We start from the raw sequence: 16,708 nt of genomic DNA on the forward strand, positions 1-16,708 counted from the left end.
AAGACTACAATGCCCCCCCCCCCCCCCCCCCCCCCAACCAAACAGCTCAGCTTTACAGCAACTACACAGTAAACAAGCCAACCAAAAATCACATAGGCAATGAAGGAAATAAATGAAAAAAAAACCCTAAATTAAGAAGAAAAACAAGAGAGAAAAGGGGGGAAAAAAAAGGAAGGGTATTGATGGAGTTCAGAAACTGAGAAAAAGAAAAAGAGGCATTACTTTACAGACAGAGGAACACAGACAGAGAGAGAGAGAGCATCTGAAATGTATTAGTTCGAGGCAACGTTGACCGGTCACTGACATATTGACGCGTGTAACTCTTAAAATGAATGCCTACCGTCAGATTTCTGATTTGGTGATTGATAGGTGGAGAGATGGGAGATCGTGGGCCGTCGATCTCTAATACAGCTGGGTTCGGGATTGTTGATTGCAAAAAGAAGAGCGAGTGAGAGAGCAATTCCGGGCATGCGCGCCAAAGGTTGGTGTGGGACCCAAATATTTTGGGCGAATGGGGAGGAAAAGAATTGGGTGGGGTCAGGAGTGGTTGGAAAATGAGGTGGGTTCCACCGGAAAAAAAAAAGTTGTGTTTGGATGAGGTGGGGTATAGTATAGCCTTATTCCCAAATTGCTAAGTACATTAAAAACCCTTTATCCAAGGTTTGGGGAGGAGAACCTTGTCCTGCTCCTGGATGGCGACTTTTGTCTTCTTTTATTTGTTCCTTTCTTGGTTTCGGGTCCATTGACAGCAAAGGCTGGGCCTAGTGAAATTTCTAATAAAAGCTTCTTAACATGATGATTACAATAAACCCAATAGTAGTTCAGCTATTATGTCCAAAATAGGCCACTCACATAACTATATTATATAATTATATATCATCATAGACTATGTTTAGCAGTGATAATGGATTTTTTTACTAATAAAATTACTATTCATCACGAGTTTGTCAATTTAAGTAAAATTTGAATAATAATTATAAGATATTCATTACCCGAATTTGATTATAAATTATAATTTTTAATACTAAACTTAATATATTATATATCATCTTGAATGATCATCCATGGTGGAGTAAGCTTGGGTCTTGATTCTAGATTCACTTGAAAAAACGTAGACAGAACTAGTACTAGTATATATGCTGTCTTTTTTGGAGGAATTAGCATTTGTCTTTATCCTGGAAATGGAAAACAGCATCTAATAGCAGCAGAATATAGCAGGCAACGATGGGGGGGAAGTGAAAGTTACTGGTTTACTTTCCATCACTTACAAAATCAGAATCCATGGGACAAAATGACATCAACATGTCAGAAATCAAACCTCTGCATTGATAAACAAAGCACCAAAAAAGTCCTGAGTTATAAATCAAACAGAACAGTTCAGTCTCCAGCTCGTTTATGATAAGATTATTGAACCTCAGACACTGCCAAAACATGACAAAGGCAAAGCAGCATGATTTGAAATCATGTCTTAATCCATTGTAGGTTGTTTTGAGGCAGATAATGTGCCCATGAATGGTGGTGGTAGCATCCCAGTTTGGTCGTAAACCGTCTGAAACAATGGTGGCAACATCCGGTAAACACCAGCAACCTCCTTCATGGCATTACCACCTGCAGGAGAAGCTCCAGTCCCATCTGTTGCCTCCCCGCCATTAGTCCAAATGCTAATCTTGGGATTTAATCCACGCACAGCTTCTGCGTTAATCTTGGCAATGTCTTGAAACGTTCCAGCATTGATCATCATGTAATCCCTGAGGGCTGCGTAGTTGCCTCCCAGTGCATTTAAGAGTCTGTGTAGATACAGGCCTTGAGCTTTTCCAAGTGCCACAAGTCCTTCTGCCTCTTTTTGCTTTGCATACAATTCACCATCAGCAACTTTCTGTCGAGAATAAAAGGCAGCATCTGCAAGTGCCTTTTGTGCTGCAGCCTGTTTTTCCTTCTCATACAGAACAGCTTCCGCCTCTTTCTGCTTCTGGTAGAGCTCCCAATTTGCTTCTCGCACTTTTATAAAAAATGGGGAAAGATCATGGCGTGATCAAGGTTCAAAGGTAGAGATAAAACCAAGTCTATGAACAGGGGAAGATCCTTCAACAAAAATGGCAAGAATCACCACAGACAACTGGGAAAAAGGAAGACAATTATGTTGTTTCATGGACAGTACTGAAGTTCATCCTAAAATTGAAGCATATCTTTCTCTTGATCCAAGCCATAAATCACTTATGATCTACTATAATATTGTCTAGAGTTACAGTATTTCAAGTCCTGTCCTAGTTGATGCATGGCTCGGTATGCCTAAAAGCAAACCAAGAGAGCAACAAAAGTCTCCCAGGTGCAATGCAGCAGAGCAGTAAAACGTTAAAGGCAATCATCATATCAGAATAATCATAGGACAGCACATAATCATAGTTGCAGTGAAATCTACAGGAAGGAAACAACAAAGATTCCAAAAGAAAACAACAGAAACCACAACAAAAACAACATAGAAAATTACAAAACATAATTACTTACCTTTATCTCATACTCAACGCTGGCTTTACTAAGACGCTCGGCCTTGAGCTTCTCGGTCTGGGTCACAGCATTCATCTTCTCCACCTCCTTCTGCAACTCAGCATCCCTCAACGCCACGGCCTTGGAAGCCTCCACCTCCGCCACTTGAGTCTCTTTAGCCCACCCCGCTTTCTTCTTCGCCAAAACCGCATTTGCCTCCGCTAACTCAGCCTCTCTTTGGTTCTCATAAACTTTCACCTCAGTCCTCACCTTTATCTCCTCCTTTGTCCCTTCACCCTGCCTCTGCGTCGATACAATCTTCGTCTCTGCATTAATTTTTGCAGCGTTTTGAACCGTTTGCCCTTCCCTTAGCTTGGCCTCCATCTCTCCCTTCATCTTTGCCTCCGGCACGTCAACTTTGGCTTGATTAGCAGCCTCCATTCGAGTCTTTTGACCCAAGTAAGAAAAGTACTCGTGCCCCGGCACATCAACAAGTTGTTTAACGTTGGCATTGTATATCAAAAGCCCAAACTGGTTAAGTTCAAGCTGAACCTTCTCAAAAACCTCCTGCTTAAACTCCTTGGTTCCTTTGAATATCTCCTCCATAGTCATCGAAGCAGCCAGGACCCTAGTTTCTCCTTCAATGACACCCTGTACGAGTTCATTGACATGGTTGGAGTTTTTGTCATGGGGAGACATAAGCTTGGCATATTTGAGGAGACTTTCTTCATCGTCCACGCGTGGGCCAATCGTGAAGACAGCGGGAAGGATAAAAGGGAGTTTCTCCGCGCTCATGGCTTAGACTTCGAACGTGTAATTCACAGGAGTGACATGGAAACGGGTGCAGCTCTGGCCTGGCAATATCCATGACTTTTTGGCAAGCTTTATGTCGTCGATGCCGACGCCGGTGATCGCCAAATATTGCGATGCACTTGCTACTCTGTACATGGTGGCCGTTTTCTTTATGAATTAATTGAGAGTATAATGGAAGAGTGTACTGACTTTAGATTTTGGTGCTTATCTACCCTTTTTATAAACCCTAATCCCAACACTTCATGCATGTCTCAAAATAAAATCATTTTTACTATTTTAACAGTTAATATTCTTAATTTTTTATATTATAAATTTGATAATACAAAAATAAATTTTAATATAAAATATATTAAAATAAAAGTTTTTAGCATGTAAAATTTTAATTAAAAATAAAAAAATATAGTTAGAGATAAAATGAGTATATAAGATTGTGATTTATTTAAAGGAAATAAAAATAGTATACTTATATCAAAATAACTTATGAGATGAAATTCTCATTACATCCCTTTATAAAATTGAAGCATTACCCCTAAAAAGTTTCTAAAAAGCTATCATACTAACAAGATATTAAAAAGTTATATTCATAAGAAAATTTGTCAAATATTAGATTCAGGATACACATTAATGATATTATTCACGAATACACATTAACGTGATGCACATTTTTTTAATATTAAATTTATTAGCACTAAACCAATATGCTATCCAAAATCTTTAATTAATTGTTTGCTAGTGACTTCAACGCAATACACAATACACACATTAATAACCCAAATTCAAATATGAATTAACATTTGATACACACATTAATAATCAAAATATTTGATTCATATGTTCCTATTTGAATAACCTATACAGTAATATATTTTTCCATACATTAACAAATCCCAATAAATACCTCAAAATTTTATTTAACAAATTAAAATAGTCACAACGTACACCTCTCATAATAGATCGACGGCATAAAGTTCAATGGACTCCCTGAGTGTTATGTAATACCTAATTTTGAGGTGACGAAAATCAACCGATCAACAACTCCACACGGACTCCATCTTAATTTCTTTTACTTTCAAAATCATTAATTATTTTGTGATTTTATTAAATTTAGTTAAAATTGACAAAAGAAATTTATGACGAACAAACATAATTTAAAAAAATTTCTACCTTCATGACCTTATTAAAAATATTGATTAAAATTGAATTCTTTTAATAAAAAAATCGATAAAAGACAGACATAATGATGCGTAGATAGTTACAAATCACGAGGATAGGAATAAGATAATGCAAGTTTGAGATTTACTTAATCAACCAATTTAAGTACTTCACATATGTATATGTAAATGAACATTTACTTAATATTATATAGCCAAGGAACACTACAAGTCAGTTTTTTTTTTTAATAATTTGGATAAAAATGGTGAAAAATAATCCATAAGGATCAAAATTGTTTAGAAAGAATCATTAACAAATTCCTTTCTTTTGGCCATATCATATTATGATTGACATATTCTTGATGTTTCAACTTCACACCTTAAATAGAAATTGATGCACCCAAAGTTACAACATACTATAAATAGAAAATTTCTCCCATCAACTAATTGAATCGAAGAATCAAACTCATATCCCTGTAAAGGCTTTCTTGCCACCACCAGAAGAACCAGCTGGTATCACTTTCAACACATTGAATCTCACTGTCTTTGACAAGGGCCTGTGGAAAAAAGGAAATTTATAAACATGAATAAGAATCTGGGTATTTTCATGAAACTGGATAAATTAGAGGTACAGAATAGAACCTGCACTGGCCGATGATAACATGATCTCCCTCCTTAACTCGAAAGCATGGGGATATATGTGCTGGGATGTTTGAGTGCCTCTTCTCATATCTAGATGTAATGGCATGAAACGTTACATTATTATTCACCAAAAGGAACAATGATAAACCAGATTTAAAATTTGTTTGAAGGTCTTGCCTCTGATATTTCTTAACATAATGAAGATAGTTGCGTCAAACAATGATGGTTCTCATCATCTTTGCACCGCGGCAAGTACCAGCTAGGATACGTCCCCTGATAGAAACAGTGTCGGTGAATGGGCACTTTTTATCAATATAAGTACCTAAGCATAGCATAGCAAAAGAAATCAATTATCTCCTATCCAACACAGCTAAAGATTTTGGACAGATAGAATGCTCTGCCTAAAAATACAGAACACCAAAGATTATTACTGAAATAAGAGACCAAAATCATAGTCAACATTAATGACTAAGAAAACACAGGATCCCAGGATTGCACCCTGAAAGCAAATTATTGTGGCAGAAGAGCATCATTTCAGCTAAACTCACTTCACCCACTAACATGTTTTGAATGTAGAACATTTACATACTATGAATGAGAGAAGCAAAGCTCTCAAACTAGAGCATATGGACAAAATCAGAGTAGATTGGATAAACCCATTTTAGTTCAGTGATTATAACTTCAGTGTATAATTTTAGTTGACCAAATATCACATTCTATATAAAAGCCAAAGAATTATTATACTATTGACAAAAAAAACTTCAGTTTTACACTAAACATGGAAATGGTGGAAATCTCCAGCTGCAACAAATGATAGAAACATAGTAATACCAAGTGAAAAGCAAAAGCTAACGCAGGACTATAACTCTTTGCAAAGCTTATTCTATCTTAATGTTACACTGCGGGAAAGCATACGTTAAAACAAGTAACCAAAATTCATACATCGACAATATTCTAAGCTAAAAACATCAAAAAAGTAACAGAGAATAAACCTTCGATTGCCTCTCTGGGTGCCTTAAAACCCAACCCAATGCTCTTCCATAAACGATTCCCTCCCTTCCCCGGCCTCTTCCCCTTCCCCGACTTCTTCGAGCTAAACAAAAACATTAAGAAACGTCACACCAATTGCAAATTCATTTTGTTTACGATAAATAAAAAGCTAATTTGTAGTAAAAACCAACAGAGAAAATGGGAGAGCGATTACATACCAAAGGAAAACCTTGGGCTGCCTCAAGAAAGCTTTCTCCGTGGGCGACTCAACAAAGCCAAGCAGGCAACAAGATAAACCCTAATCCAAGCAGAGAGAAGGAGCGAAACTCGGTTACGAATGAGCTTATAAGGAAAAACCCTGTTCTCTTAATTACTAAAATGACTTTTCATGCTCTGCAAATCAAACATTAATTTGGTATTAAGAAATCATAAATAAAATAGTGTGCAAGCAAACATTTTGTTCTGGGCCTTGGGCCCTTTCCTTTGCACACCCAAAAACAATAGGGGTCCGATTCTTTTGGATCGAGCCTCCTATGGATTAATGGGTTTTGTCTAAGACTCTTATTAATTTGGAATATAATATAATTCAAATTTTTAGTTTATCAATATTTTTTCATATGTGCAATTTTATTATAGTAATTTTTAATTTAGTTTGAAATTAAACAAAGTTACAATAAAAAATATTTCATGAGAAAATTTCCTAATTTTTTATTTTTTTAGATTAAATTATAAAAATCGTCATATATTTGTTCAAAAGATAAATGATAAATTTAATTTATTATCTTAAGTAAAATGATAAATTAAGATATTATCCCTATTGTTTTTCTTTTTAATATTAATTAGATTTGCAAATATAGTGTGAGGATTGTAAAAAGTTTTTAATTACTTATTTCGTAAACTAAAAAACAAAAGCCATATGAATATATATATGATCATACCTAATATATATTTCAAGTAATGTGTCACACTCATTATTTATGATACGCTCATGAAATTAACCTCAAACGAGGAATTAATTACTCACTCATTGTTATTTCTTACGGTAACTAAAATTATAAGAATATTAATCATAATGTTAATAATTTTACTCATAAAACAAAGATATTTCTTTATGTTTATAATTAAAAGTTTAAATTTCTCAATACTATTATTTATAGAAAAAAAAAAACCACATGACGTTTTTTAATAATGAAATTGATCACAAATATGTAAAAAAAAAATCATAAACCATTTGATATATAAATCTTACAAATTAAGTTACTAGTGATTAGAGGTAATTTTTATGATTATCTAACTAAAGAAAAACTCTTGTAACTTCCATGAATTGCCTCAAATTAATTTTGTTTTTAATTACATTTATGACACTCGGTCTGTTTAACAGATGATTATTATATAATTGAAGAGGCGGGAACAGGAGGAGTGGGCATAAAAAGCGGAAGAGCCGGGGACTTTGCGGTGCATTTTGGATAGCTTTTTGGTTGGGGTCAAAAATAAAGCCGCGGCCAAAAGCTAATCCCTAGGGCAGCGAGCTCTTATTAGCTAACGCGTTTACTGGGACCGCTTTATTGATTTTTCTCATTTGGTTGACTTTCTTGCTATTAACCTCAGCTTTTTCACGTATACGTGACATGCAATCGCCAAATGTTTGAAAATAATTGTTTGCATTAGGTGGCATCCAAAAGCACTACGAGTCGAGAAATCTTCGTATTATTATTATTATTAGGGTGAATATTTAATAGAATTTATTTAGAAAAATCAAAGATAGATTGAATTATATTTAAAAATTTTAATTAAGATTTCAATACTGCTTCATTAATAAAATCTAAATATCTAGTTTAATTGTGTGTATATATATATTAAAAATATAAATAAATAAATTTAAAATATATTAATTAATGGAAATGCCTTTCATTTCGAAACTTATTCCGATAAATAAAAGCAGAGTCTTTTTTTTCCTTCATGGCAGCTTGGCAGTTTAAGTTTTCGACTGGGAAATGTGTCTTTTTATAGCAGTAATCTACCATTCGGACATCAGACTTCGAAATCCACAAAGGGTATTTCTGTCTCGAAATCTTTTCCAATACAATGGAGGATTACAGTACCGAGTGGTAAATCTGTAAATGTCCGCCATTGTTTTTTTGAAGTATCCAATGCTTTTCCTTTCTTTCTCTTCTCAAGCAACAGTTACCACACTTCACTGTCTACTGTCTCGTCCCTCTCTCTCTCTCTTTCTCTCTTTCATTTACTTCTCTTTGTTTCCGAGTAAAAATGATGATGATGATGGTGGCTTGGAGTTGGCTGCCATTTTCTCTCGTGATCACATTTCTCTTCCTTTCAACATTCTCTCATGGAGTTTCTGTCTCTCAGTCTCCCACACCCCTCGTACGACCCGCTTCAGGTATTTCTCTTGTTCGCTTCTTTGTCAGGTTCCCTGTCTTTTCTTAACCTTCTTTCCTGTCTGGTTACTACCAGAATTTTACCAGGTAAAGAATGCAAAACCACGGGGTTTCAGTAACATATATAAACGTTACATTTTTCAAGCAATGGGGTCCAAAAGAGAAAGATGTGAGTGTTAGTTTATTTACTTATTTCGACTTTCATTTTCAGGGAAAGTAAATGGGAGTGAGGCAACGTATGCAATGGAGTTTTCATGGGAGATTACGAGGAGGTCTGTGGTGGAAGGGCCGGTTGGCGAACCTATTCCTGTGGTGGAGGTGAGTTCATCGCTTGTTTTGGCTGCTGAGAGGACTTACAGGAAAGATCCTCTTAACGGGTTCAAGAGATACACAGGAGGATGGAACATCAGGGAGCGCCATTACTGGGCTGTAAGTTTGTCAGACCCAAGAGCCCAAGATGAACCGTGTTTTATTTTTTTTTTCTACTTTCTCTCCTTTTGGGACATGATCATGGCCGTGTACTCATGTCCAGTTATTTTCCACTTGCCAGCATATGATTACGGTTCGACCCTTGGCCCTGGTCCAAATTTTCAATGTTGGCACGTGGGTATTTTACATTTAGGTCCTCTAGAATTTGTGATTTAGGCCAGTGGGGTATACTTGCTTGTCAGACATTCTGGTTGAGATCCCCCATCATACCCTTCTTTTTTTCTTTTCAATTTTAGAATACCGTATCTGGAGAAAAACAAGAGATTCTACAGCATAGGATTAAGAAACTAATTCTTTCTTTCTAACCAAATAACCATCGCAGCAAGTACTCCAGTTAGCCACATTGATGCTTTGCACAAATGCTGAGCTGGTGTCAGGAATAGGATGCCATTACTGCTGCAATTCCCTTTTGGAGTTGTATTTTTTTTATGTATTTTCCATGTTTAGTAAGTATTGAGCAAATCAGGAATGAGACATGGTTCCTGCTTTGGGGGAACAAGGCAGGTTCTTGATGCTGGATGATGTGAAGTTAAGAATGTAAGCAAGTTGATTGATCCTTGTAAGATCTCATTCTTAGGCATACCATATTTTTCTTATTTCCCTTATTGAAGCAGGAGATAGGTGGACCCTTTCATATTAGTACAACATATTTGTTCTCGGATTTAGCTCATATGACACTAATTTTCTTTTCAACTTTTTCATCTTCGTACCCTTTTTTCTCCATTTTCATGTCCTAAAAGTTGGATTACATGTAATTGATCTAGCTGGTCAGTATCGGTTTAAGATTTATGTCCTAGCTAATCCTTAATTTCCATTTTTGTTTAAATGCAGTCTGTGGCATTTACTGCAGTTCCCCTGTTTGCAATTGCTGCAATCTGGTTTGTTGGCTTCGGGCTCTGCTTATTGCTCATCTTTCTCTGCTATTTCTGCTGTAAAAGGCCGCCATATGGATATTCTCGAATTGCTTATGCAATCTCTCTCATCTTCCTTATATTATTCGCTGTTGCTGCAATGTAAATGCATCTTTCTCTTGTGTCAACTTCATGCTTAGTGATGCTTCACGGTGTTCCTAAATTTGAACACTTTTATTCTGTGGTTTCAGACTTGGCTGCATTGTCCTATATGTTGGTCAGGGGAGGTTTCACGATAGTACCACAAAGACATTGCAATATGTTGTAAATCAGGCAGATATGACTGTTGGGAAACTAAGGGATGTGTCAGACGCTCTTGCATCAGCTAAGCAGATTGGAGTGGATAAAGTCTTTCTACCTTCTAATGTCCTAACTGATATTGATGAGATAGGAGCAAAAATTAATTCTTCTGCAAGCACTCTAGCTGACAAAACAGTGGATAATTCGGATGACATTCGAGACCTCCTAGATTCTGTGTGAGTGAGGGATTCTTAATTTGACGTTTACGTTATCGTGCTACCAGAAAAAGCTTTGTTCATTAAAGCTGTATGTCAATGCTCTTGCAGGAGAGTGGCTCTTATTGTAGTAGCTGCTATTATGCTTCTCTTGACATTTCTTGGATTCTGTAAGCCCCTCTGCTTTCTTGACTAAGTAGTTGTTGATTCTTTTCCAGAATTTATAAAGTTTGCAAGTTAATTTGTTTATGCAATGTGATTTTCTTTCAGTATTCTCAGTTTTCGGGATGCAGCTTCTTGTTTACATGTAAGTTAATGATGAGGGAAACATATAATTTCATTATACGGTATTTTCTCTGATTTTATTTGGATGCCAACCGGGTTTTCTCATAATGGAATGGTTTAAAATTATATCTGTTGCAGCCTGGTGATACTGGGATGGATGCTTGTAACTGGAACATTTATTCTTTGCGGTACATTCCTTCTTCTCCATAAGTAAGTTTTGACATAGCTCAGAAGCTTATGAACCTACAATTTCTACATCTTACTGCTTCTAATCTGAAGACCTAACTGATCTATTGTTTGATGTACGTGCTAGTGTGGCTGCAGATACCTGTGTTGCAATGCATGATTGGGTTCAAAATCCCACTGCTCAGACAGCTTTAGATGATATACTGCCTTGTGTGGACAATGCGACAGCTCAAGAAACATTGTTGAAAAGCAAGGAAGTTACTTCTCAGCTTGTCGAAGTGATTAACCAGGTCATAACCAACGTGTCGAACATCAACTTTTCACCAAACTTTCCACCCATGTACTTCAATCAATCTGGTCCCTTGGTCCCCATACTCTGCAATCCTTTCTTTCCTGACCTTACAGATCGAGTCTGCACGGCTGGTGAGGTGAATGCAGATAACGCAACAGAGGTAAATTTACTGGATCTAGCAACTTTGACTACAATATTAACATTCACAAAGTAGGTTGCCATAATTTCTATATGGTTTTTTTTCCTTCTTTTTGCTTGATCTCAAGTTATGTTATGACAAAAAAGATTACCATTACAGCATAAATTATCTTCATCTCATAAGGTATGTTGCAAGAAGAGAAATATTTTATTATAAAATTATATATATTACAAAGAAATCTAAATTATATGTAATTACATAGGTGAAAGAGGTATATATATAAAACACTAACACTAATCCTATTCATAATTTAACTCTTAACTAATTAAAAGTATGATAGTATAACTAGCTATTATAATCTAACAAGGTAAATAGGTGCCAACTTGAGTCTTGAAATTAGCTGCACAAAAGATGATGTCATGTGACGAAACATGACACAAATGATGACGTTACATTCTATCTAGCTTTGCAAATTCGTGCTCCGGTGCTTCATAGTTGCTTGTTCATGACCCACGTTTAATCAATGCAAGCATCGAAGGAATAGCAGGAAAGATTACTGCTAACGCTATTTAACCAATATCCAAGGTCACAGTAGATCGGAAAATTAATCAATGGTAACAGGACACGCCAAAAAATACAAAATACAAAAAAAATCCGTGATAAGAAAACCAAAGAGCCGATCTAGTGATGACAATTGAATCTGAAGCAGCAGCGATGACAATTGAATCTGAGATGAACAATAGACTGCCTAAAATTGCTGATATTTGAAATACAATACTAAATGACCTTGTGATCTTTAGATTTCTTTCTCTCTAAAAAATGAAGCTCTAATCTTATATTATAAAATTATACTAGAGAACGTGTATATATATATATATATAAAAGATTAATCTTATTCATAGTCTCTTTTTAACTAATTTAATAGTATTGTAGTATTAGTCTAACTAGATATTATAGTCTGATTAGGTAATAATATTGTATATTAATTACAAGCAGATAATTTGTATAATTATTTTAAGAGGAAACTTTACTGAATCTTTCTCCCAATCGGTAAAAGCTAGAATTAGGCATATAAACTCGTGTTCTTTTGCTGCAGGTATGGAGGAATTATGTCTGTCAGGTTTCTGCAACTGGAATATGCATCACGACAGGACGGTTAACTCCGGCCTTTTATGACCAGATGACGGCAGCAGTAAATGTGGGTTCTGCATTGTATAATTATGCTCCTTTCCTTGTTCAGCTACAAGACTGCACATTTGTGCGGGAAACTTTTACGGGCATTTATGTCGAACACTGCCCTGGTCTCCGGCGATATAGTAGATGGATCTATGTCGGACTGGTAATGGTCTCAACTGCAGTTATGCTCTCTTTGATCTTCTGGGTAATCTATGGGCGAGAGAGACGCCATCGCCTCTATGGGCGACAATTAAGTGAGGGTCCTGAAGCGGACAAAGACTCTTGAAAGAAGCTTTTAGTTCACTTTGTGTGCTGGAATGAGGACTCTTTCTGTGCGGTTTGTATTTGCAGCTTCACTCTGTTGTAAGCCTTTTTCTATAGTTTGCTTTGCTTTGGTTACAGACCAATCAACGCCACAAAACAAAGAATCCAGGACCATAAATGGGTGTTCTACATTCCGGCTTTCGCGATAGAGTCAAGCTACAGCTACTGGAAAATGGCCCTCTATTCATAGAACAGGAATGAGCCTGAAAATGGCAGTTAGATTCAGGTGTGGATATGTAATGCTGTAATGTTAAAAGACTCGCAGAGAATCAGATTGAAAGGATTTGTTTTGGGGGATTTCATTACATGTGGACGTTTGGTTAACAATTCTCTGCCATGGCCATGGTGATTCCTTTCAATGTTTTTGCTACTACTTTCTTTCCACAACCAAATGAATGAAGAAACTTCAGTTTCTGTTTGTTGATCCCATTTCTTTATATATAAAATGGGCTTTTATATCCAAAATTTGGCCTTCACATATTTGAGTTGGGACACTTTCCAAAGCCTAACTCAGCCTATATCCGATATGCAAAGGTTTTGTTTTGTTAGGAACGCGACACCTTAAATGGTAATGGATAATATTTTGTATTATTCTAATTTTTTTTTGGTTAATGGGAAAATCTAATTAATAAAGAAGCATTACAAAAGTCTGGGCCATTCAGTCTCAAGGCCTAATTTATCAGCTAACAGTAGTGAACCTATACGAGGAGGAGTCTCAAATATATGAAGACCCAGTGGAAAGTTACTGTGGTTGCTAGCCATCCAGTCTGCACAGCTATTAGCTTCACGGGGTACGTAGGTTTAGGGTTTAGAATTTAGGAAATTTTAAGGATAAAACAGTGAAAAAACTCAAGAGTATATGCATATGGGGACAAGAAATTTCGATTAATAGTAATAAGACACGCCAAAAAAAACAAAATACAAAAAAAATCCTTGATAAGAAATCCAAAGAGCCAATCTAGTGATGACAATTGAATTTGAAGCAGCAGTGATGACAATTGAATCTGAGATGAACAATAGACTGCCTGCCGTTGCTGATGTGCTGCTGCTAATTGAATCTGAGATGACCAATTGACTGCCTGACATTGCTGATATTTGAAACAGAATTCTAAATGACCTTGTGATCTTTAGATTGCTCTCTCTTTCGAATATGAAGCTCTAATCTTATATTATGAAATTGTGTATATTACAGAGAATGTAAATACCTGTATATATATAAGATTAATCCTATATATAATGTAATTCTAATTAACAGTATTATAGTATTAGTCTAACTAGATATTATAGTCTAATTAGGTAATAATATTGTACAATAATTACGAGTAAATAATTTGTATCTCACTTTCTCCACTGTTGTGGGAGCTCTCGAAGGAGAGAATAATAATAATACTGAAGAAAAGAAGAAAATGGGGATGTGGGTATTTGGGTACGGCTCTCTTATTTGGAAAGCCGGGTTTAACTATGATGATCGTCTTGTTGGCTTCATCAAAGATTATCGCCATGTCTTCTACCAAGCGAGTACCGACCACATGGGGACGCCGGAGTATCCAGGCAGGACCGTCACACTGGAACCTGCTAATGGGGAAGTCTGTTGGGGAGCTGCGTACAAGATATCCAAGAAAGAAGATAAAGAAAATGCGATAACGCATTTAGAAGTGAGGGAGAAGCAGTATGACAAGAAAGCTTATTTTGATTTCTTCACTGATCCCACAGCTACAATTCTAGCCATTCCTGGGGTGAACATAGCATCTCCAGACAAGAAGCTTAATAAGAACTATTTGGGGCCTGCTTCTCTTGAAGAGACTGCCAAACAAATTATTAATGCTGAAGGCCCCCCGGGACCAAACAGACTTCCTCTTCCAACTAGAAAAAGGCTCTTCTTCTACTTGGATGCAAAGATAAACATGTAATGGATCTTGCAAATGAAGTGAGGCGCATTCTTTCAGAAGGGCAGCTGATTGCGTCATGATGCAAAAAGGAGGAAAGGGAAAACAAATTAAAAGAGAAACTCAGGGCAGCATGATAGATGTGTGGATATCAGTACCACTACATGGAGCGACAGATTTCATATAGTGTGGGATACAGATACAGTCATCCCAATTCTACAACAATAAATTTCTCTACACAGGCAAACAGTGTAGAGAAAAGGATGTCTCCCTATTCTTAATTTGGATATTGCCCTATTAAACCTGATTGTTCTTGATGACGAAATCGAGGGCGTTTCACATTTAAAGCTATCTTAACAAAAAAAAAAGAGTAAATAATTTGTATAATTATTGTGGGGGGATTTCCATTACATGTGGATATGGTTAAAAATTCTCTGCCATGGCCATGGTGATTCCTTTCAATGTTCTTGCTACTACTTTCTTTCCACAACCAAATGAAGGAAGAAACTTCAGTTTCAATTTTTTGATCCCAATTCTTTTGAGGAACGGTGCTCCTTCCCTACGTGATGGAATCCTCTTCTGTATATGTTTAGTTCTAGACAGTGTGTGGTGAGCTAGGGCGGGACGGTTTCTATTGAGAGGAGGGAGGGGGGGAAGGGGGAGGGAACTGTGATCGTGGGTGTTAGGGATGATGGGGTGATGATGGTTTGAGCATTATCACAGATCTTAAGGGTGGGGTGAAGGTGCCCTTTCAATGAATTGTTGGGTATGAAAGGGGCCTGGGGGTGCATCATCACCTGTCCTTGGTTTCTGCTTACGGCAGTGTGAATTGTTGGGAGGAATTAGGAGGTTGCTTGAGATGTGGGTGATCACTGGAATGGGAGAGGGTTGGGAAGGGATTGATAGTATTTTGAAGGGGACCATCTTTTATCTTTATTTTTGTATGAATCTACTTTTATTTAGTATAAAAAATACATATAGATAGTACATGCATATATATTTACATATAAATTGATAAATAGCTAAATGGAGTAGTAACTTGTAGTGATACTCTCCATTCAACAAGCATTACTTTGTTATGATAGTCTGGTTTGGTTTCTGTTGTCCGAGACACTTCCTGTTGGTACAATGCTGCGCTTTTTTTTCTTTGTAAAAGGATGTAAGGCTGGGTTGTGCTATCCAGTTCTGGCTGAAAAAGCAAAGTACGGCTGGTTGTTGAGTTTTGTTTCCTCCAGTAAGGAGATCCTATGTTTCTAGCTAGGGACATGGTTCGAAGAGATGTTTCTACAGTGATCATCGGGAGCTGCTGGTCTGGAAAGGGCAAGTGTTCTAAACTAAAAAAATCCTCTGTAATTTCCCTGCTGCCGAATCCTCTTGGTTGCTCGACGACAGGCCTTCTACGCGTCTCATGCATCCCTGGACGGGGCGTGGAGTTGGTAGGCTTGACAACATCCATGTCCATATAAACTCATGAACCCAGTTCATCCTGCAAGCTGTCAAGTTAGACGTTCGGCTGAAAAAATGAACCTAAGATCTTAGCACCAAAACAGATTGACTGAGCACGTTAAAGCCCAACTAAGTTCTTGTTGAGGCCCATAAATGAAATGGGCCTATTTACCCAAAATTTAAGCTTCACTTTTTTGAGATGGAAAACCTTCCATAACCAAATCCAGATATTAAAAGATTTTGTTTTGTTGGGAACGTCGACACCTACATATTTAAGGAAGACCATGGATAACCTTTTTTGTACTTAATTAATATCTTATAATCGAGTTTGAGAAGGATTTGAATAGTAAAATTATTCCACGTCACGAGATCATATAATGGTTATAACATATCAATATTCAAACAAGATTTATAAATAATAATTTTAATATTATATATTCTATTTTTTTATAAATTACTTAAATTAATGTAATATTTATTCAAATTCATTAATTATTTCAAATATAATTTTAAATTTTAAACTATCTTTTATAAATTATATTTAATTCTTTAATTATTATTAGAATCCACCCATGTACTTCAATTAATCTGGTCCTTTGGTCTCCATGTATACTCTGTTCTGCAATCCTTTTATTGACCCTTC

At 36.3% G+C, this 16,708-nt stretch overlaps 1 protein-coding gene and 3 pseudogenes across 2 annotated transcripts; 2 read left to right on the forward strand and 2 right to left on the reverse strand.

Moving 5' to 3' along the window:
• Positions 1-1,468: 1,468 nt before the first annotated feature.
• Positions 1,469-3,432, reverse strand: LOC18587745 (flotillin-like protein 3; annotated as a pseudogene).
• Positions 3,433-4,758: 1,326 nt separating this feature from the next.
• LOC18587746 (small ribosomal subunit protein uS17-like) lies at positions 4,759-7,710 on the reverse strand (annotated as a pseudogene). Its single transcript, XR_016028621.1, has 6 exons — positions 7,684-7,710; positions 6,299-6,378; positions 6,083-6,183; positions 5,268-5,412; positions 5,091-5,180; positions 4,759-5,005 (listed from the first exon to the last, which is right to left on the reverse strand). The product of XR_016028621.1 is annotated as a small ribosomal subunit protein uS17-like (transcript).
• A 408-nt stretch (positions 7,711-8,118) lies between these two features.
• On the forward strand, positions 8,119-13,157 carry LOC18587747 (uncharacterized). Its single transcript, XM_007011730.3, has 9 exons — positions 8,119-8,478; positions 8,688-8,905; positions 9,797-9,978; positions 10,068-10,352; positions 10,443-10,501; positions 10,602-10,638; positions 10,755-10,826; positions 10,930-11,254; positions 12,330-13,157. The coding sequence occupies exons 1-9, from the start codon at positions 8,349-8,351 to the stop codon at positions 12,693-12,695; spliced, it is 1,674 nt and encodes a 557-aa protein (XP_007011792.3). The 5' UTR covers positions 8,119-8,348; the 3' UTR covers positions 12,696-13,157.
• A 974-nt stretch (positions 13,158-14,131) lies between these two features.
• Positions 14,132-14,702, forward strand: LOC18587748 (gamma-glutamylcyclotransferase 2-3 pseudogene; annotated as a pseudogene).
• Positions 14,703-16,708: the final 2,006 nt, after the last annotated feature.

The sequence above is a fragment of the Theobroma cacao genome, chromosome 9 (assembly GCF_053813885.1).
Source record: "Theobroma cacao isolate CCN51 chromosome 9, ASM5381388v1, whole genome shotgun sequence".
NCBI classification, from domain to species: Eukaryota; Viridiplantae; Streptophyta; class Magnoliopsida; order Malvales; family Malvaceae; genus Theobroma; species Theobroma cacao.